This window comes from Aotus nancymaae, unplaced genomic scaffold (assembly GCF_030222135.1).
Source record: "Aotus nancymaae isolate 86718 unplaced genomic scaffold, 86718_ANA_hifiasm-v0.15.2.pri h1tg000003l, whole genome shotgun sequence".
Lineage (NCBI taxonomy): Eukaryota > Metazoa > Chordata > Mammalia > Primates > Aotidae > Aotus > Aotus nancymaae.
The window spans coordinates 5,079,358-5,101,717 of NW_026988414.1; the positions used below are offsets into that span (position 1 = coordinate 5,079,358).

Consider the following 22,360-nt stretch of genomic DNA (forward strand, 5'->3'; position numbering starts at 1 on the left):
TTCCTCTTTCTCTGTTTTCTGAGTTTTCCTTTCCTTTCAAAGGAAAAAAAGTAGAACTTCAGTCTGAAGTTCAGTCAAGTACTTCAAGTCTTATCCTTTGGAGAGCCAGTGAACTCCTGTGTAGTTGAAGCAGCTTTCTGTTCTGCTCCATTTCATAACAAAACCTCCTGAGAAGGCAGTGACTCAAGGCCTGGCTCTGATGAAATCACAGGCTGTCAAAGCAGGCTTTCAGGACCACTGCAATCTTTAACATCAATGCATGCTGACACAGAAAGTCACAGCCACAGTGACAGGTAAGCCTTCTTGCTTCATGAAAGCTACAAAACTAGATGTATTGCCAGCGAAAGCAGATACTTCATCTGTGCACAGATAGCCTTGACATTCCTTTTGGTCGAAATTTAGCTTGGCAAATGAAGTGTTTGCCATTTTGAAGACTTTGAAATTTCTCAAAGGGTTTGTAGTATAACAGTTTTTCTGGGATGTTGACAATACGCAGGTACAGATGTCAATAGGAGCTGAGTTGCACTAAAACTATCATTAGCAGTTCATGCAATGAGTTTTAAGAGAAATGGCACTGCTGCCAATTCTTTCCATGATCTGCTTCAAAATACCAGAAGACAGGTGAGCTACCCTAGAAATCACATCACCTGACACAGGAACTGCTTAATCTCCTTCCTCTGCTCCGAGCCACAACTCAGCTCAGTCATGTCTAAGTTACACAGCATCAGCAAGTTCTCTCCTGCCAGAGTGACTTCGTTTACTTGGCAATGCAATAAGCAATTTTGAAGGGTATTCCAAAACAAGGCTGTTGTGTTGGGGTAAATCTGAGTTTCCAAAAATTTCCAGCCTTTTCAAGTCAAGCCTACTTCTTACAAATAAGGTCCCCTCTCCCTTATGTATCTTCCAGAGGTGGATGCTCCTTCCCCTTTGTAGATATCATGCAACCACTGACAAGAAGCCTACCACTGTAGGCTAAACATCTGCTTATGAAAGTAAGACTAAAGATATGTAAGCTTCATAATATGCTTTTTTCATTGACGTTTTCCAACTTAAGCTAAGATCAGTATCAACAAAGGATGTATATAATCATAAAGGTAAGTTACAGTTTCATAAATTCCTTTCAAATGGAACAAATTCCAGGCACTATAACAGTAGACACCATAACACAGTGACATGAAAACTGCAATTACCAGACATACGTAGTAGCACCTCATACCATCCCATACCCTTTGGAGTAGAATGATGCCTTAATATAATTTGAGAAAAATTTCCACAGAAGATAGTTTTCAAAATAAAGAAAGAGACTTGGCCAGGCTCAGTGGCTCATGCCTGTAATCCCAGCACTTTGGGAAGCCAAGGCAGGTGGAGCACCTGAACTTAGGAGTTTGAAACCAGCCTGGCCAACATAGCGAAACCCTGTCTCTACTAAAAATACAAAAATTAGCCGGGCATGGTGGCGGGTGCCTGTAATCCCAGCTACTCGGGAGCTGAGGCAGGAGCATCGCTTGAACCTGGGAGGCGGAGGTTGCAGTGAGCCGAGATCGCGCTGTTGCATTCCATCCTGGACAACAAGAGTGAAACTCCATCTCAAAAAAGAAGAAAGAAAGAGAGAAAGAGACTTTGACTCTGTCTATGGCAGAGTATTTTAACTGATACTAACTATAAAAATTAGATAAAGTAACGACAATAACAAAAGCATAGCAATTTAAAAATAGAGAACAACCAAAGAATCCAGGATTTTGAGGGCCCAAGATGCGAGAAAGATAAGAAACGTGCTGAGGTGAACTCTGCATTTGCTACTGTTTTGTCTTCTGACAACACTAAGTGCTGACAGAGATGCTGGACAACTGAAACATCACAGAGTGCCGACAGAAATGTGAAATGGTACAATCACTTTTTACCCAGGTGATGTGATGGGTTGATAGGTGCAGCAAACCACCATGGCAAACATTACCTACGTAACAAACCTGCACATTCTGCACATGCATCCCACAATTTAAAATAAAATTAAATTTAAAAAAACAGTATTTTTAAAAAAAGAAAGAAAGAAAATAGTTTGGCAGTATCTATTAAGCTGAATATACACATATCTTATGAGCCAGCAATTTCACTCCCACATATTGCATCCAAGAAAAATGAGTGTTTATGTCTAACAAAAAGCATGTTCAAGGATGTATGCGGCATCGCTATTCATAATAGCTTCAAACCAGAAACCCAAAATATCCATCGCCATTGAAAAAGATAAATAAAATATGATCTACTCATACAATGAATGGAATACTATACAAAAATGAGAACGGAAAAAACTCTGGCTACACATAAAAACATGATAAATCTCACATATAAAATGTCAAGTGAAAAAAGACAGACAAAACATAGATATTTTATGATTCTCTTTATATGAATTTCAAAAACAGGCAAAACTACCTATGGTAATAGAATCGCGGTTACATTTGTATATAGCTGATGATTTGGAGGGGGCATGAGGTAGGCTTCCGGGATGCTGGTATGTTTGTATATCTTGATCTAGATGGTGGCTACATTGTTTGTTTGCTTTGTAAAAATACACTGAGTTATACCCTTAAGATTTGTCTACCTGATTATGCGCACTTTTAAAAATTTCTTTAAAAGACAATAGACTTTAACAAATTATTGTTTAATGCAAATATAGTAACAATATAGAGATGATTGCATATGTAGAAGAAAAATGTATAACAACGATACTGCAAAGAATAGGAGGGAGGTAAACAGACATACACTGTTGCAAATGTCTTATATTATACATAAAATGGTGTATTATCAACTTGAAAGTAGGCTATGATAAGTTTAAAATATATACTAAGAACCCTAAACCAAGCACTAAAGGAAAAGAAAGTATACCTCGTAAGCCAATGAAAGAGTTAAGGTGGAATCATGAAGTGTGCTCAATTAAATAAAAAGAAGTCAGAGGCCAGGCGCGGTGGCTCAAGCCTGTAATCCCAGCACTTTGGGAGGCCGAGGCAGGTGGATCACGAGGTCAAGAGATCGAGACCATCCTGGTCAACATGGTGAAACCCCGTCTCTACTAATACAAAAAATTAGCTGGGCATGGTGGTGCGTGCCTGTAATCCCAGCTACTCAGGAGGCTGAGGCAGGAAAATTGCCTGAACCCAGGAGGCGGAGGTTGCAGTGAGCCGAGATCGCGCCATTACACTCCAGCCTGGGTAACGAGCGAAACGCCATCTCAAAAAAAAAAAAAAAAAAAAAAAAGTCAGAAAAGGAAGAAAAAAAGGAAAAAAAATTGTGTGAACTTACTTTTTTTTTTTTTTTTGAGACAGGGTCTTGACTCAGGCTTGAGTACAGTGGCACAATCACAGCTCACTACAGCCTCAACCTCCTGGGTTCGAGTAATCCTCCCATCTCAGCCTCCTAATAGCTGGGACTACAGCAGGCATGCACCACCATGCCTGGCTGTTTTTGTTTTGTTTTGTTTTGTTCTCAGGTTCACACCAAACATTTACCAATGTCTTGGAATATACCAAGACATTCCTCAAATATTTGGAGACTAAATAAGACATCTTTAATAGCCCATGGGTCAAAAAGAAATCAAAAGGAAAATTAGAAAGCATTTTTAATTTAATGGAAATGAAAGCCCAAAATGTCAAAATGTGTGGTACCAAGCTAGAGCAGCACTTAAAAGAAAATGTATAGCATTAGATGCCTACATTAGAAATGAAGAAAGCGCTCAAATCATTGACTTCAGCTTCTACTTTAAGAAACTATAAAAGAAGAGTAAATTAAACCCAAAGTAAGCAGAAGAAAGAATATGAACAGAAATCAATGGATCAGAAAACAGAAAAGCCATAGAAAAAATAATGAAACCAAAAGCTCTCTTTGAGATCAATAAAATTAATAAATTTTAGCTGGACTGATCGGGGGAAAAAAGCAAAGAGATACAAATTACCGATACGAGGAATGAGAGCAGGGGACATCACGACAGATTCTACAGATATTAAAAGATTAATAAAAATATTATGAACAACTTCATGGGAATAAATTTAACAACTTAAGATGAAATGCACAGGCTCACTGAAAAACACAACCAAAACTCACTAAAAAAGAAATAGATAACCTGAATAGTTAGAGAAATTAAATTCATAGTTTAAAAGCTTTCCACAATGATCTAGCAATTATTCTCATTGGTATTTACCCAAATGGGTTGAAAACCTGTGTCCACACAGAAATCTGCACACGGATCGTCATAGAAGCTTTACTCATAATTGCCAAAACTTGGAAGCAATCAAGATATCCCTCAGTAGGTGAATGGATAAACTGTGGTATATGCAAACAATAAATTATTCATGAGCTATCAAGTCATGAAAAGACATGAAGAAAACATAAATGCTTATATGAAATAACACAATCTGAAAAGGCTACATACTGTATCATTCTAACTATATGACATTCTGGAAAAGATAAAACTATGGAGACAGTATAAAGACCAGTGGTGTCAGGGGTTAGGAGAGAGGAATAGATGAATAGGAGGGGCACAGAGGATTTTTAAAATAGTAAAACTAGTTTGGATGACCCTATAATGGTAGATACATGTGATTATACATTTGTCAAAACTGATGAAATGTACACCACTACAAATTAACTTTAATGAAAACTATGAACTTTGGGTGATGGTCTTGTATCAGTGTAGGGTCATCAATTTTAACAAATCCACCACTCTGAGGGAGGATGCTTATAGTGAGGGAGGCTGTGCATATATGGAGAAGGAAGATACACAGGAATTCTCTGTACTTTCTGCTCAGTTTTGCTAGAAACCTAAAAGTGTTCTTAAAACTAAAGTCTATTTAATAGAAAAAAAACTTACACAGAGAAAACTCCAGACCTAGGTGGCTCTACTGTTGATATCTACCAAATATTTAAGAAAGACTCATACTAATTCTATACAAACTCTTCTAGAAAATTGAAAAGGAATGAATATTTCTCAACTCATTTTGTGAAGGCAGCATTATACTGATACCAAAACCAGACAAAAACATTACAGGAAAGGAAAAATATGGATCAATATTCCATATGAACACAGATGCAGAAATCCTAAACAAAATGTTAGCAAATCAAATCCAACAATATACAAAAAGGATAATTCATGACCAAGTGAGGTTTACCACAGGAATACAAGGTTGGTTTAATATTCAAAAATAAATCAATGAAATTCTCTACAGTAATAGACTAAAAAAGAAAAACGATTTTATCTCAATAGATGCAAGAAAAGCATTTGATAAAACTCAAATACCCATTCTAGATTAAACACTTAGTAAATTAGGAATACAAGGAAATTTCCTCAACCTGATTTAAAAAAAAAAAAAGGCATCTATGAAAAACCTACAGTTAACAGCAAACATCATCCTTAATGGGGAAAGACCAGTTTCATTCTAAGATCAGGACCACACTAAGGATATCTGTTCTCACCACTTCTACCCAACACTGTACTAGAGGCTGTAGCCCATGCAACAAGGCAAGAAAAAGAAACAATAGCATCCAGTTCAGAAAGAAACAAGACTGTCATTATTCACAGAGACACCATCATCTGTGTAAAAATCCTTCATATATTTGGCAAAAGATGTATAAGACCTATACAATGCAAACTATATAACATTACTAACATAAATTAGAGAAGCCCTATATATACGAGGTGATATACTGTGTTATGAGTTCTTAATACTTGGAGATACATTGTGTTTCACATTCAGGTGACTCAATTCTCCCCAAATGGATCTATAGATTCACCACAATCCCAATTAAAATCCCAGCAGACTTCTTTGGTAAAACTTAACAAGGTGATTCTAAAACACATATGGAAATGCCAAGGATTAGAATAGTCAGAACAATTTTGAAACAGAATAACAAACTTTAAGGACATATACCACCTAGTTTAAGAACAATGGAAGGAGTGGAAGAGGAGGAAGGGATTGCAAAGAGGCATGCAAAAACTTTTAGGGTGATGGGTATATTCATTATATTGAGATGGAGATGGTTTTACAGATACATACATATCAAATTGTTGACTTTAGTATGCACAGTTTCTATGTACATTATACCTCAATAACATAGAAAATAATTTCATGCTGTCCTCATGTCCAATTCTTTTGAGGTAGTCATATTATAATCTCCATTTTACAGATACAGAAACTAAGATTCAGAAAGACTCAGTGACTTGACCATGGTAGCAGAGATAGAAACCCAAGTCCTTCTCATTCCAGAGCCCAAGCTCTTAAGGAAATGCTTTTCTACATACCTGTCATTCATCAAACAAGTATTGACAAGTATTGCTCCTGTCATGTACCAGATACTGCTTACTCACTGCTTGCCATAAGGGATATAGCAATGACAGATGAGGTCCTACCCTTGGGAAGCTTTACTGCTGAGCCCAGAGCCCTTCTCAGCTTGACTTATTAGCACTGCCTATTGCTTTTCTCATTACAACCCTGACCTCTCTCAAAAATGAAGAAACAATTTGTGAGTTTCTGCCATGTGCCAGGCCCATTCTAGGCCCCCTCTTACACAGTCTCCTTAACCATCATAACACTATGAGATGGGTATCATTTCTACTTTACAAAGAAGAAAATGGAGACACAGAAAGATGAGGGAACTTGCCTATGATCACACAGCTGGAGAGTAGCAGAGCCAAGGTTCAAATGCAGACCTTCCTGCCTCCAGAAGTTATGATCTTCTCTCTACCCCAAACTTCCTGGGATCATGCAGTTGTTCCTATGACAAGAGTCCAAACAAACCCTCTTTTCCTTGCAGACAAAAATTCCGACCAGGCGCCAAGTCCGCGTGGATGAAAACAGCTGTTCACCAAAGGCTCTGTTTTGTGTTATTAATTCATTTAAAAGGAAATTTGGTTTCTAACCAACATTAATGTCATGTCCATGCTCAAGAAGGAGAAGAAAAATGAGTCTCAAAGTTTCAAAGTGTTAGATCAAATGTGCTGCTGGCCTGTGTGTGCAGCCAGTTCAGACTCCAGTGGGCTTTCCCCACCCTTCAGGCAGATCTTTTCCTAGGACTCAGAGAGGAACTCCAGCCTCTCCTCCTATCTCCACCATGAAATGAATGGAGGTGGGGAATTCCTTTTCTACTCTGTTTCCATTGAGAGGAGAAATTGTTAAAACAGATAGAGCAATTACTAGAAAATGTGCAAATAACAAATGTGAACTCAGAGTGGTACAAATGAGACAGCTGTTCAGCCTTTGGGTGCTAAGTAACAGCAGCTCTAATGAGTCTTATGCTGGGAGCCATACTTTCTATGCCTTGGCCTCAACTGGTGGACACCAAGAATGCCCCTACTACCTGATTCAGTTTTTTGAACAAAGAGAGGCAGTACAGCATACAAGTGGAAAGGATTTGAGGGATCTTAGTATTATTACTATTGCCACATCCTAAATGTATTTGAAAAATGACAAACAATATCAGGCACTGCATTAGGACACAGGAGTCAGGGATGAAGATGTACTGGCATGAACTCTGCATTCCTGGAGTTCATAAAGCAGGAGGGGGACAGACGTTGAACTCATAATTCAAACTTGTAAAAGCTGTAATATTTCAGTATGAGGGTGAACAGTGCCATATGTAAGAAGTATGAGGCGGCTCTGAGAGGGAGCAAGAGAAGCAGGAGCACTACCTTGGAGCTCTCACTGCTCATGATCTCCAGAAGGCAGAGCAGAGCATTCCAAGCAGAGGGCACAACCTGTGGGGAGGTGCTGAGACAGGAGGGAACACCAAAGAGGCTGTTGTGGGCACATGAAGTGGTGAACTGGAGCAGGAGGGAGTTGGGAGTCTGCTGCTGGCCTATTTCACAGAGCCTGGGAGGCTGTGAAGGTAGATCTGCATCCTAGGAGCAGTGGGGAGCCACAGAGGGCTCTAAGCAGGGCAGGGACATGGTCAAACTTTGACCTTAGAAAAATGTCTCTGGTTCTAAAGAGGAGCTGGGGAATGGAACTGAACATGGGGAGATGTGAAAAGGCTGCTGCCATCATTCGGAGGAGGGGTGGCAGTGGATTAGACTAGGCTGGTGTAGTGGAGAGAAATGGTCTGAGAAAACTGCCCAGCATGTGACCTGAGAGAGGGGTTTTAATGATGTCAGTGAAACCGATCTCCACTTTACAAATGACTGCCTTCTGGCCACGTTATTCCCTTTCCAAAGGCCAAACATTGTGATTCCAAGGAGCAGCAAAGACACACAGGGTTTGTCCGACGTCCAACACTGACCTCGGCTTTCTGGAATGCCCGCTTCTTCAGAGCAGGCAAACGGCATCCAGACAAAAGGCCAGAGGGTCAGGTTCCTGGACCCACAGGCAGTGTTTTCCTGAACTGCAACGTGTCATGTGGCCTGGAGGAAACTGTGGACTCCTGCAGGGAGTCTTCCATTCCAGCAGGCTAGCCTTTCTGTAAACCAGAAAGGGACCCAACAGATGCTGGCCAAGTCAAGCTCCAAGGTCTCAAGCTCCAGCCTGATACAGGGAAGGGTGAAATCAAATCACTCTAGAGTAAGTGCCCCACAGGAGTATGTCTTTTATCTGCAGAATGCCTCCTTTGTCTCAAAACATTTCTGTTAATGCTGCTCCCACCTCCTCACTCAAACCAGATCTGCCTTTTCCTTAAAACACCACCTAGCAGGTTCCCTCAGGGCCACAGACAATGAGGAAGAGGGAGAGGACCAGCAGGCCCACCCAGACCACCCCGGTCTGCCTTCCACTAACAATGAGCACCTGGTCTGTGCCTTGAACCCAGCAGTAGATATTGGGGACACTCTGGTTCCTCACTTCCAAGGCCCACAGTCCAGGCCCACAGCTTGTCTTCTGGGAAGCCCAAGCCAGGTCCTGACACCTCTAATTCCCCTTCATGATGCCGTCTGCTCTCCTCGAATGATGCTCCCTTGCCTGTAGCTCTGGCTCGAGTCTTCCCCTCCTCCCATTCTTGTGTTGTCATCTCCACATACTTCACTAAACTTCTCACTTCTGAATACCCCCGTGCCTCAACCTCCTCTGCTCCACAAAGGCACTGCCATCACACCTTCAAGCATAGTTACCAGAGCTGCCCTACCTCAAAGACCCTGAACACTGAAGTCCATCTCCCTCCATTATTTCCTGGCTCCCCCTTCTTCCCCTAACCAAATCTGTGCTTTGCTCTCTTCTTGACTTTTGGTCCTTCAGTGATGATGATGATGATGATAAGATGGGGTCTTGCTATGTTGCCCAGGCCGGCCTCAAATTCCTAAGCTCAAGTAGTTCTCCCACCTAGGCCCCCAAGTCCTTCAGCCTTCTTTCAGGCCATCAGCTGTCTCTGGCCCTTCTGGCCTCCCTCCCTACAGGCAAACATTGCTGATCACCCTGTTTGACTTAACTAGGCCTCCTCCTACCTCTAGGACCACTTTCTCTGCCTCCTTCCTTGTACCCTGCTCTTCCTTCTGCTCCCTAAGTGGACAGCCCACTTTTCTCCAGGCACACCTAAAGCCTGCTTCCTCTCATCTTGGCCCTTGCAGCAACCTCACAACCAGTGTAACGTCAGGCCTTCCCCTTCTCTCCAGTGTGACCACTTTGCCTCATGCAGACTGCTGCAAAATCCTCCTAACTAGCTTCCCTGACTGCATTTGGTTCTGTCTCAGTTGAAACGAACGTCCCAAGATACAAATATGTCCGTGGTGCTCCCCTTTTAAAATCTTTCAGAGGGCTGGGTGTGGTGGCATATACCTATAGTCTCAGCTATTCAGGAGGCTAAGGCAGGAGGATTGCTTCAGCCCAGGAGTTTGAGGCTGCAGTGAGCTATGATCATGCCATTGTACTTTAGCCTGGGTAACATGGCAAAACTTTGTCTCTTTGTCTCTATTTTTTTTTTAATCTTTCAGTGAATGCCCCAGGCTAATAAGATAAAGCTCCAACTCCTTAGTCAGGCACATCTAAGCCTCCTTTCCAAGCCTCACTGCCCTCTCCAGCCCAACTCAAACTGCCTGGCCCAATCTTGCTCTCTTGACACATGTCCATGCTCCTCAAAGAGATGCCAGGACTTGTGTGTCCAGGTTTCAGTGTAAGGCCTCTGAATCTCTCGCCCCCAGCCAGGCTTGAGGCTCTTCCTTTCTTGCCACCTCCTTTGCTGCTGACCTCACCACTGGTCCTTCTATTTCCTGGCCACTCATCCTCTGGATTTTGGTCCTGGTCTTGCAGAAGAGACCTAGATACACTTCTCCAGTCATGACAAACTTCTCACTGCTCTCCAAACACCTACACGCTTCTGAATCTTTCTGCTTTTGCAATGCTTTTGGCCACCCCGTTCTCCTGGCTCTCTTATTCAAATATCCCTCCTGTGGGACACGCTTCTTGCCTCCTGCCCATCCCACCCTCACTCTCTCCTTGATACACCAGCCCCTCCCACCCCTGAATACTTCTTGTTTACTATTTATTTACACATCTGCCTGGCTCAAGTTGGAATGTGCCGAGGTCCTCTTCATCATCATCTCTCCAGCATTTAGCACGGTAACTGATAAATGAGCAAATGAGTGAAGGCAGGGCTGACTACTGGGAAATCTGACAGTGGGGATGGAACAATGTTGGCAGGGGCAGTGAGAAGACTGGAAAAATCATGAGCACTTAGAGAAGCTTCCCACCTCGCTGCAGTTCATTTCCATCACACTGGGGCCCACTGTATACCCATGGGGCCCACTGTATACCCATGCCCCGCCTGCCAGTAGGCAGAGAATGAAACACTGACTTCTGGTAAGCCTTTGGCATGCACCTATATCCCTGGCAATGATGCCCTGGCAGAGCACAGACCTAAGGGAAGAGCAGGTTTTCCTTTTCTTCTCTCAAGAACACCAAGCACCAAAAGTAGTATTAAATTTTGCTAAACACATCACCTGTCTTTTCAGGGGGTTATTCATTCTGCCTGAAATTTCCTTTCCAACTGCCCCCAACTCCCCAAATCATCAATAAGATATGATCTCTTTCAGCCTTCAAGGGCTAGTGATAACGTCCCAACCCCAAGGCTGAGAAGGGTTGCACTTTAGCCTGAGCAACATAGCAAGACTTTGTCTTTATTTTTTTTTAATCTCTCAGTGAATGCCCAGGGCTAACAAGATAAAGCTCAAATTCCTTAGTCAAGGCTGAGTGGGGTTGGGACATTATCACTAATGTCCAAACATCCCACATGATGTTTCCAGGGCCTACAGGGCACCATCATGTGTATGTCTTGTTCTAGACCTCAGCCTCCCAGCTCTCCAGAGGACCAGGATGTGAAACCTAGGTCTGAAGGATCCCAGGTAGCATGCTTTTAAACACTCTGCTACTCAGGTATCATCTCCTGTGGGGCACTGGCTCCTGCACAGGCATCACTGAATATTCTAAGCAACAACCTCCCATCCATAACCCACAGTGCGTATTCAAACTATACATGGTGAAATGATAGCCACGTGTGACTAGGAACTTGCTTTGTATAGTCACCATACTAAGTTCTTACACGCTCACTGTAAGGTAAAAGCTACAATTTCTGCCCCCTACCAACTTAATACATGAGAAAATCAAGGCATAAAGAAAATACATGACTTGTCCAAAGTCTCCAAGCTAGAAGGGTGAGGCTGGGACTCAACCTCAGCTTCATCAGATCAAAGTTCATGCTCTTCAAGCTGTGTAGCTTTAACAGACCCAGGAGCTCAGCTCTGACAGAACCCTGGGCTGAATAAAGCACAGGCTGTGACCATTTTCAGCACATTCTAAGAACAGCTGTTCCCCCTTGATGCTGCTCCATGTTAAAACTAATGACAAAAACAGTTCTGACATTCAGACTAGCCTCTGAGACACTGCTGCACCTTCCAATTCCATAGGGTGAGAACTGGGCACACCGACAGACAGATTTGGTAGGGAATTCTGGTAGAGACAAACCACCACCCTGAAAACATACCCTCTTATAAAGGCTGCTGCCACCAGGACCTTCGGACAGACCTCCCTTACAATGCAGCCCTTGCCCTAAGCCCTGGCAGACAGGAATCCATCCAGGAATCCACCCTGCAATCCAATCTACCACAGTGGCAATGAGGTTCTAGGCCACAACTTGTAAGTTCAAACAGATGTAAGCTATTATGCTGCAAAGCTCTATCTGCATTAAGACACCAATTTTTGATAAACTTGGTCACTTGTTAGAGTCACCAGGGGACAGGGCAGTTATGGCTCCGTGTTTGTAACTTCCATTTTCCTTACTCTCTGCCAATCCTTAACTCACTGTCTGCCTGGCTTCCTCTAAGCCTTGAAATGTTCTTTGTGGTCCCCCTTGCTGAAACCAGCAGAAGTCATGAAAAGCCACAGCTCCACCCTCAGTTATCAACTGCTTTTGGAAATGTGAATCTTCAAAAGGCTGAGCTCACCAGGAAATACCCTTGCTTTGAGGGAAGTGGTTACACCACAAAACAGACACCGTGGTAATACCACTCCCTTGGTTGACACACTCCCTTGGCAATGTGCCTAAACACAGCCAGATAATGTTCTGCTATGGAGCTTCCCCTCTCATTTAGGCATCCATTCATACTCCACTCATTCAACAAATATTTCTTGAGTATGTAATGTGTTCCAGGTACTGGGATTACAACAGGGTATCTCAGTATGCAGACCTTCCAGAACCAAGTTAGCATAACCCTCCTTTTCTGTCCTGGTGCTTCCAAAGACTTTTAGGGGAAAAGTCCAGGAGGGAGGCCTCCTTCGGTAGGTAAGTAGCAGGAAAGAGAGAAGACAAGAAGTAAAAGAACTAACTGCAAATGAAACTGCAAAGAAATGTTAAACTTTGACCAGTAGGCTGTTGATTAGTAGACTACTACTAATATCAGTAAAATAATACTGATATTATTATTTTAAGTTATTTTACATATATATGATGGGATAATATAAAAAAAGTAACTAATGTTGCTAGGAACCAAAATTGTCATTGTAAAATAAAATATATAAATATCAAAGGAATTAAGTAACAACTATAATATAGCTATAATGTTAGATTTGAACTGGAAAGATCAATATTATATTAGTCAAATTTTTTACAAGACAATGTGGCATAACAATCCTCAAATCTCAGATGCTTCCAATGACAACACTGATTTCCTGCTCATAGGTCTACAGATGATGCCATTCAGCTCAGCTCAGCTCTGCCGAGTTGGCTTTGGCTTGTCTTAATGTGCAATCTAGACCTCAGGTCAGTTCAGGTCATCTGTAATATCCTCCTTTGAGGACTAAGGATAAACAAGCAAGAGTTACTGGTACATCATAGAGAAAAAGGAAGTTCCAAGACAGCTGGGCAAGGCTTGCCACGCCTCTTACCAGCTCAGCTCAGATCTGCACACTGCCACGCTGCCCGCATTCCATGGGCAAAACCAAGTCACAGGGCCAAGCCCAAAGTCAATAGGGTAGGGAGATATACACCACCCACAGTGAAGGTAAGACAAGGAGTAAGGAGAGAAGGAAGAATTACGGTGAAATAATATCATCTACTCCAACTATGAACTCATGACTTTTTCCTTTTAAAAAATAACTATTTACTAGCTCTGTTCATGGCAAAGGCCTAAAAGCAATGGCCACCCAGTAATACTGAGCAGCCTTCACCCACATTGTGGTTTCTAAATATTATTCCCTACTAAAAGAAACCCCCTGAAGAAATGCCTAATTCCAGGTCTGCAGCAGAAAATATTCAACATAACCCTGGGGATCTTGTTGGGCCAAAAAGCAGGGAAGTGATAAAAAATGAACGGGATCATGTTAAAAAGATAAAGGAGCCAACATAAAAGGGACCCTACTGGTCAAACACAGAGCAATTTATATACCAAAAAGAATGGTGACTACAGCTGACTGAGACACAAAGGATGTACCAACATCCACGAGTTCATTATGATGGAGGAGAGAGACTGCTCACCAAAAACAAAACTAAGCAGTTACAAACCCACAAGTCACTATTAAAGATAAGTGGGGCACCAACTGCTTACTCTGAAAATTGATAATTAAAAGGAAAGAATTAAGTACATACAAGTAGTCCTAGCTGATGAAGAAAAATTCTTCTTAAGAATTTCAGCTATAAGAGTCAGGTATGCCAGTTTGTACCTATAATCTCAGCTACTGGGGAGGCTGAGACAGGATAATCACTTGAGGCCAGAAGTCCAAGATTAGCCTGGGCAACACAGATGTAAATGAAATAATAATTGCATCTGCCAGGGTAAATTGAGAATTAAATAAGGTAACACATATAAAGTCTTTAACCGCTCAACACAATGCCTGGTATGCACTACACATTCAAAAACAGTTGATGTTGTTTTACTAGGTTCCAGCCTCTGTGCTAAGTACTCTCTATATGCATTATCTCATTTAATTATCCAAATAATCCTATGAGGGAGGTACTCTTACTATCCCCACTCTATGAATGAGGAAACTAAAACAGAGAAGCAAAGTGACTTACCCAAGATCACACAGCTGGGGCACTGGCAGAGGCAGAATTGTGAAAGCTCCAGAGTTAAACCACCTGTATTTCATCTGACCTGAGGCCTGTGGTAGGCAGCCTCCAAGGGGTCCCCCACTTCCTACTTGCTGGTGTCCGGCTCTTATATAGTGCCCCCCTCAGTGAAGAGGGCTGCTCTGTGATACTAATAGGATACTGTAGTATGTGACTTCTAAGCCACATCACAAAAATCATTGCTGGTGTCTGTCTTGTTCTCTTGGATCACTCATTCTAGGGAAAGTCAACTGCCATGCCATAAGGACACTCCATGGCTCTATGAACAGTTCCACATGGCAAGAAACAGAGGACTCCTGCCGACAGCCAGGAATTGTGCATGAACCACCTTGGAACCAGACTTCCCCTCCCCAGTCAAGCCTTCAGATGACTATAGTCCCAGCCAACATCTTGAATACAACTTCCTGAGAGACCTTGAGCCAGGATCACCCAGCTAAGCCACTCTTGGATTCTTCACCCACAGAGACTGTGAGAGATAAATCCTTATTATTAAGCTGCTAAGTGTGGGGGTAATTTGTTACATAGCAATAGAGGACTAATACAGTAATCATGGAGCAAATTATAGTACTTAACATGTCTGAGTTTTGGCTTCCTCATATATAAAAACTGGGAGACAAAGACAGTAACAGCAGGTACATCATAAGATTGTGATGAGGATTAAATGAGACCCTACATCTAAGGTGCCTAATCTATAGCCTGCACACAGTAAATGTTCAGGAAAATGTGAACAGCCCAGGCTACCTAACAACAGTCCATATCAGCACCCACCTCTTTTCAAACCTGTGCACAGCGGGCCACTGGGCATTCAGGGGTTAGGTCAGAGGGCTAGGGAGTCAAGCAAGGACACACAGACAAGGGTCTGCATGGGCAAGGGTGCTGCCCACCACTCCATCACTGGAAGCTGCCCTCCAGGCAACACCAGACACTCAAGGACCCCTATGGCTGGGAGAGCTTTAAAAGTCTCTTTTAAAATCTCCCCAACTCCTCCATCAATGCAAGTCTCCTTGACCACAGCCTCTGTGCATGCTAATCTCACCACCTGGAACGACTTCCAGGACCAACCCTAACAGCATCCAAAAGTATCCAGGTCTCACCATAACTCCTCACAGCCTGCTCAAAGCCTTTCAGATCTCCAAGGACAAGAATCATGTCCCTCAGGAATCTTTTTTTTTTGAGCTAACTACCCCCAGCTCCTCATTAATAAGCACAGAGTTGGCAAACAGCATGATGGGAAAGCAGAAACCTGAGCCAGGCTGGAAAAACAAACAGCTAGGAAGTGGGTGATGCCTTCCAGGACAACCCAAGTCCAAATCACCATATCTAACCCCAGCCAGCAACACTTCTCCAGTTGTAAAGGATCTGAACAGCCTAGGAAGGACTCATAAACTATATTACTTACACAATAGAGACCTGGTAAGATGGCTGTTTACACATCAAAAGAGGTAAGAGCCCACTGTGCAGTGCAGGAGTCAGGTTACACCTATATACAACAGGGGCTGAGAGCTTGAGCTCTAGGTTCAGGGCTCAGATAGGCCTGATTCAAGTCCTGGCTACAGGGTCCATGGCTAATATTCTTCTTATCTCTGTGGGCTTAATTAAGGGTAATGGTAGTAACTAGGTAAGAAAATGTCTAAAATTGCTACGAGTCTTAGAATCACTACATCCCTGGTTCTCATCCAACTGGGAACTCACTAGGGTGCCCAGTCAAAAGCAGATTCCTAAGTCCCATTCTAAACCTAAGCATTTAGAATCTCTAAGGGTGAAGTCTAGGCATTTGTAATTTTTTTTAAAGAATTCCCAAGTGGATTCTGATACACAGCCAGGGTTGAAAGTGGAGTAGCACTGGTTCCCAAGTTTCCTGATTTCCTGGGAGCCCAGGTCACTCACAGCACCCATCTTGCTCTCAGATGCTGGCCTCTGCTTACTTATAATTATACTTTATTCATGCCCTTCCAACTCTGGGGTGGTCCAGCCACAACATGGCAAGCATTCTCAAAAGGAAAGTTTTCAGTTTTTAGCCTGCTAACAATAATAGCATCAGCAAAAAAGCTGGGGCAGCTCCCAGGTCCTTCCTTTGACCATAGTTTTGACAATGAGGAACAAACCCTTCCATTTTTAGCTAACATGTTATAGATCCAAAATGTTCAAGTTTGGGGTTTCTCCAGATACCTCAAAGCAGCTAGTTCTGAATCCTCACTCTGCCTCAGAATTACCTGGGAAACTTTTAGAAAATAGGGCTGATTAGGTGTCAGACTCCCACCAAGAGATTCAGGTTCAGATTTAATGGTCTGTAGGGTAGTGGTGGGGGAGGGGGCTCTGGGTATCACCATGTTTCCAAGACTGTCCAGGTGATTCTGATGTGCAGTCATGATTAAGAACCACTGCTACAAGCTACAGTCTTTAAAATAAAACATCTACACTTTAATGTCTTGTCACAACTTGAACTAAGATATGTGTTGATGAAGTACCTTCCAAACTGCAGCGCCCTGGGGAAAAGTCTTGGTCTGGCCTTAGCTATGTCTCTGAAGAGGAAGGAGCCCCCACCTGCTTCCCTCCTTCCAATGGCCTGGGCAGTGATCCCAGTCTCCTGGGCACATGCAGGTTCAGGACTCACGGCAGGTGGGCTGCCCTCCTTGATGTTCAAATGAAGAATAAAGCCCTAAATGTCTAAACTGCTCCAGATCAGAGCTAAGCAGAGAACATAATCAGAAATAGCTTCAGCTGATAACTAAGGCAACCATCTCACACACCTATTCCACCAAAAGGCTCCAAGAGGTAATGATTTAGTGATTTGATGTTGTTTTTAATTAGAAAGAATGGATCATACCACATTAGAACAAAACAGAAAAAGAATGGAAGTCAGCCAATTCAGAAAAAAGCAAACAAAGCAGTGCTCCCCAACCCTAATGAACATAACACACACAGACACAAGCATGCACATAGACACGTGCACACACACACACACACACACACAATACAGTAATACAAATAATTGCCACGTCTTCACATAAATGTTGAACAAAACTAGTGGTACTAGTTTTCTCCTAATTTTTAGTAGACTAGGTGCTAGCTCTCAGAAGGCTTGAACACTCTGACTTTGTGTTAAGATATGCTGTTTTGCAAAGCCTTAACAGTCACAGTTCTGTAAGAAGAAAGACATTAAGTTAAGAGTATTCTGGAATTCACCATAGCTGCAGCACTTTTTGACCTATCTCCCCAACCACATTCCACTACTCTGAGGTCTGAACCTCACTCACAAGGCTGGGTCCCTAAGTGTTTGCTCATGTTGACCACATACTGTTGGTCTTAGGTGACTGGATCAGCACTAGACACCCAGGACTGAAATCTGCTGGTCTTAGTCTGGGATAGTGACTTAAATGGAGATCATGTAAACGTAGGCCCTTTGGAAAGGCCAAATCAGGTCAGATCAGACAAGAAAGCAGGAGAGAGAAGGAGAGGGAGAAGCAGAGCAGGAAGCAGGGACTGCTTGTGTCCTAGTAGCTCTCCGGGCTGCCTGAACTCACCCCCATGAATTCTGTAAAGTTCCCCTTTATCCTTGTAATAAATTCCTCTTCAGCCTATTCAGCTACCTTTGTTTTGAGGCACTCTCTCGCTCTTTTGCCCAGGCTAAAGTGCGACAGCTCAATCGTGGCTCGCCGCAACCTCCACCTCCCAGGTTCAAGCAATTCTCCTGCCTCCCTATTCAGCTACTTTGAAATGCATTTTGTTTACCTGATCACACACACACACACCCTGGGTAAAATAATCAAAACCTTGTTATCAATTGCCAAACATTTCCAGGAATTCTTTTTAAGATCAAAATCAATTTTTTATTCTTTATTGACTATACTGTTTCTAAACATGTACATATGCTTTTTTTTTTAATACTCACTATGTTGCTCAGGCTGGTCTCAAACCCCTGGCCTCAAGCGATCCTCCCACCTAAGCCTCCCAAAGTGCTGGGATTACAGGCAGGAGCCACCACACCTAACCAATATATGCTGTTAACGTAAATATGTATATTTTTTTCTATGGCAAATGGTTCCAAAAATAGAAACAAGGCAACAACAAGAATTTGGGATCAACAAACAGAAAACTTCTAGAAAAATGTTCCCTCACATCATTTCTTGAAAGTGAACATTTTCAGCAGGAGCAGCCTGGGAAAAGGAATGAGGATGTTAAGACCTGACTCTCAGGCATGGAGGCCTGTGGATATCAGCCACTTCCAGCCCTGCCAGAGTAGGCCAAACAGAAGACAGTCTCTGGAAAATCCAAGTACTGGGCTCAAAAAAATGAGCACCATCAAGAATAGAATCGGGTTTAAATCGATAACATGCATTTGTAGAGCCTTCAAGAGAGAAACTGAGAAACGTAGTCACTCTAACAGTGGCTGACTAAATCCTTGCTGCCCACCCACAGCATTAATAGAAGAGTAGGAAAACAAAGTACAGACCTCCGGCTGGATAGCTTTAAACACAGGTATATCCATTAATGTAATCTGGCTCTGCAACAAAAGAGAATCAATGTTAGAAAATACTATACATCAAAGATAACTTACTGTCATGTTACTTTATACAGAGTAATATATATTCATAAAAGTTATTCTTTCCCCTTTGGGATAAAAAACAAGATAGAATAGAGCAAAAAATTGGATACATTTCTGAAATGCCTCTCCCATCCCTTCCCTCTTCATAAATCTTGATCCACACCCTTCTTTCTTGAATGTGAGATGAACTTTCAATTTAGGAATTGATAAAAGTTGGAGGGTGGGCCTGGGAATAAAAGGAACAGTTTTATTTGGAAATTCTTGTACTATTGAATTTTTATTTCAAGCATGAACTACTTTTATAATTTTTTAAAGTTGCAGAAACAATATTTAAAATTAGAATGTTAAACAGAAACACTACTTATTACTATAAATTAAGTTCCTTTTAAAGTTGTGGCTTATAGAAATTATATTTTTCTTTTGAAGTCATTGATATTGCCCCAAAATTATATGGTAGAGTGCTATTCAAGAGGCACCCGCAGACCAGCGCGGGACCACAAACTGTTTATTCCACCAGCCCACAATGAGAGAAGTACAGAAGCTGAGAGCAAGCATTTGGAACTTGTATAACAATTTTTGACATGACCATGACATTTCTATTTTATATATACATATGTGTACGTATATATATATTTTAAGTAACAGTCTCAAATTATTGAAAATGGAAAAATCTAGTCTTTCACCACAGCCAGCTTAAGAGGCAGTAATGTGATCAGCAGAGAAAACACACATCAGGTTAAAAGGTTCACCCATCATAAGAGTGTCATCTGAGTCAGGCACGGTGGCTCACACCTGTAATCCCAACATTTTGGGAGGCCCAGGTGGGCGGATCCCAAGGTCAGGCGTTCGAGACCAGCCTGACCAACATGGTGAAACTCCGTCTCTACTAAAAATACAAAAATTAGCAGAGTGTGGTGGTGCATGCCTACAATCCAACTACTAAGAAGGCTAAGGCAGGAGAATCACTTGAACCCGGGAAGCGGGGGTTGCAGTGAGCCGAGATAGTGCCATTGCACTCCAACCTGGACAACAGAGCAAGACTCTGTCTCAAAAATTAAAAAATAAAAAAAACTTCATCTGATGACAGTAAGAGGAAGCATCATGCTGACCATTTTTCAGACCAAGGCATGAACTGAACTGACTTGACATGATCCACCTACTTCCATGTCACATGGTATGCCAGATGTCAGTTAAGAGATTCCTCTGTGACACGTCAGGGAAAGGAGAGCTGAAGTCCTTTGGATGCCTTTAATGTGAGAAGACACCCTGTCCACTGAACACAGGCTATCCAGGATGACATGATATAGGGAACAAATGGGCTCTGGAATCTATAGGGCTTGAGTATGTGTCTGGACACTGTCACTTCACGGCAATGTTCTCTTTGACACACAACCTCTCTCAGTCAGGTACCACATCTAGAAAATTATGACAATAATTCCTGTTTTATAGGATCTTGGTGAAAATTCAAGACAAGAGGTAGAGCTCCTGGCACCTGACAGATGCTCAATAAATACATAAGAGAGTGTATGTATGGGTATGTATCTAAGTGTGTGTGTGTGAGTGTGTGTATTACTGTGTGAGAGTGTGTGAGTGTAAGTGTGTAAGTGTGTGTATGTGTGAGGGTGTGTGAATGTGTGTGCATGTGTATGGAAGTATGAGAGAGTGTGTGCCTGTGTGTGTCAGTCAAAAGTGAAGCCACACAAATGGGCTCATGTACTGGCATGTGAACTTATGGTTCCTGACCAGTACACAAGCTAGGAAATAAGGGACCATTAATTTGGTTGAATATCCATGCACTGAGGTTGCTCTAGAGAACATGTTTAAAAGGCTGCTACATTGAGCCAGTAAAAACCCTTGTATTAAGACATATTGGAGAAAAATGGCAATACACAGAGTGTGCCAACTGTGACTACAATCCAGGGCTAGATGAAGTGTGGTCAGCTCTTGGCACAATTCAAAGCTGGTCTAAGGTCACTGGGTTTCTGAGGAGCATGGGATACAAGCCAAAGCATACCATCCTCAGGCGGAGTGGAGAGGAAAACGTGCAGCTGGCTTCAGGGGAGAGCCTCTCTGTCCTCTCCCAGGGGCTAGTGTTCCTCATGCAAACAGGGGTGAAATGCTGCCACTAATGGAAGCCTGGCTGAGAGATGGTAGAGAGCACGAGGAATAAGGAAGCACTGGAGCAGAATCTGAGCTCTTCTGCCTCTGGGTTCCACCCAACACCCCTTGATGTCAAGGGGACTCTTGACGTCAGCATAATGTATCTGGCCCCCATAATCTGGGTGTTGAGTTAGTAAGCCCTGAAGGTCTATAGGTCTGTGTTTGGCCTAGAGCTACAGGGCTCAGAGCTATGTCCTGGGCAGTGCAAACAGACTGGCATTTCTTCTGCCAGACCCATCAAGATTGTTAGCCAAGTGCTTCTCATATTTGGATTAAGTCTGCCATCCTGGGGAACAGAAAGCCCTTGTAAAGACAGGAGATTTGAACTGAAAGCTCAGAGGGCCTTGGAGATCTCCCCTGCAGTTCAAGTTAACACCCTAACCGGGAGAACCGGCAGGATGTTTGCAATGTCATTTAGGAAAAGAACCAAAAGTCTGCTAATGTGAAAATGAGAAAACTTCCTTTCCATCCTGCCATCAGTTCTAGGGTTTGCTACTGAATTTCCAGATGATTTATTAAAGCAGTGACCTTACATTTCATATTTTTTGGATGGTCCAAGTTTCAAATATTCTGCTTTCTGCTCAGACTGTAAGTCAGAAAATGTGTTCAGATGTTTTATTCAAAACAAACAACAACATAGGTCACCAAACTTAGACTAGCTAGTCCAAAATACATAATGAGGTTTCAGAAGACTCTCTTCTATTTCTATCCTTTCAACTCTGACCAAAGAAGATACAGTGTCTAGAGCAGGGATAGTTTGATACAAGATACTTATAAAGATCATCAGATTATCAATTTTATGCCATTTTACTACAAAGTCAAACACATGTTAAAGAGGTTGCTGATGAGTAATCCTTCCCCAGAAGTTTCAACCCTCAAGAGTACTCAGTTTTACCAAAAAGCGGGGTGGGGAGTATGGGTATGAGGGAGTGGTAAGAGGTGAGGTCAGGTCCTGTCACACTTCACAGCCAGCTTTTGGGACCACCTCAGGACCCTGTCTCACCCTCAGGAGAGGTACCCTGGTTTCTTGGAGAGAAAAGGCATTTTCTAGGGATATGTTACAACCTCAACAGAAACATGAGACAAGGAGCCTCCCACTCTCGTTTCCAAGCAGCAAATCTGGCCAGTGGTGGG

General features: G+C 42.5%; 1 protein-coding gene across 10 annotated transcripts in view; it reads right to left on the reverse strand.

Moving 5' to 3' along the window:
- Nucleotides 1-22,360, reverse strand: part of RALGPS1 (Ral GEF with PH domain and SH3 binding motif 1) — a 317,405-nt gene that overhangs the window by 236,501 nt on the left and 58,544 nt on the right. For all 10 annotated transcript variants that reach the window (XM_021674032.2, XM_064377874.1, XM_012458122.3 and 7 more), the window contains exon 4: nt 18,974-19,024. In XM_021674032.2, the coding sequence (XP_021529707.1) occupies nt 18,974-19,024 (51 nt within the window). The remainder of the gene's footprint in view (nt 1-18,973; nt 19,025-22,360) is intronic.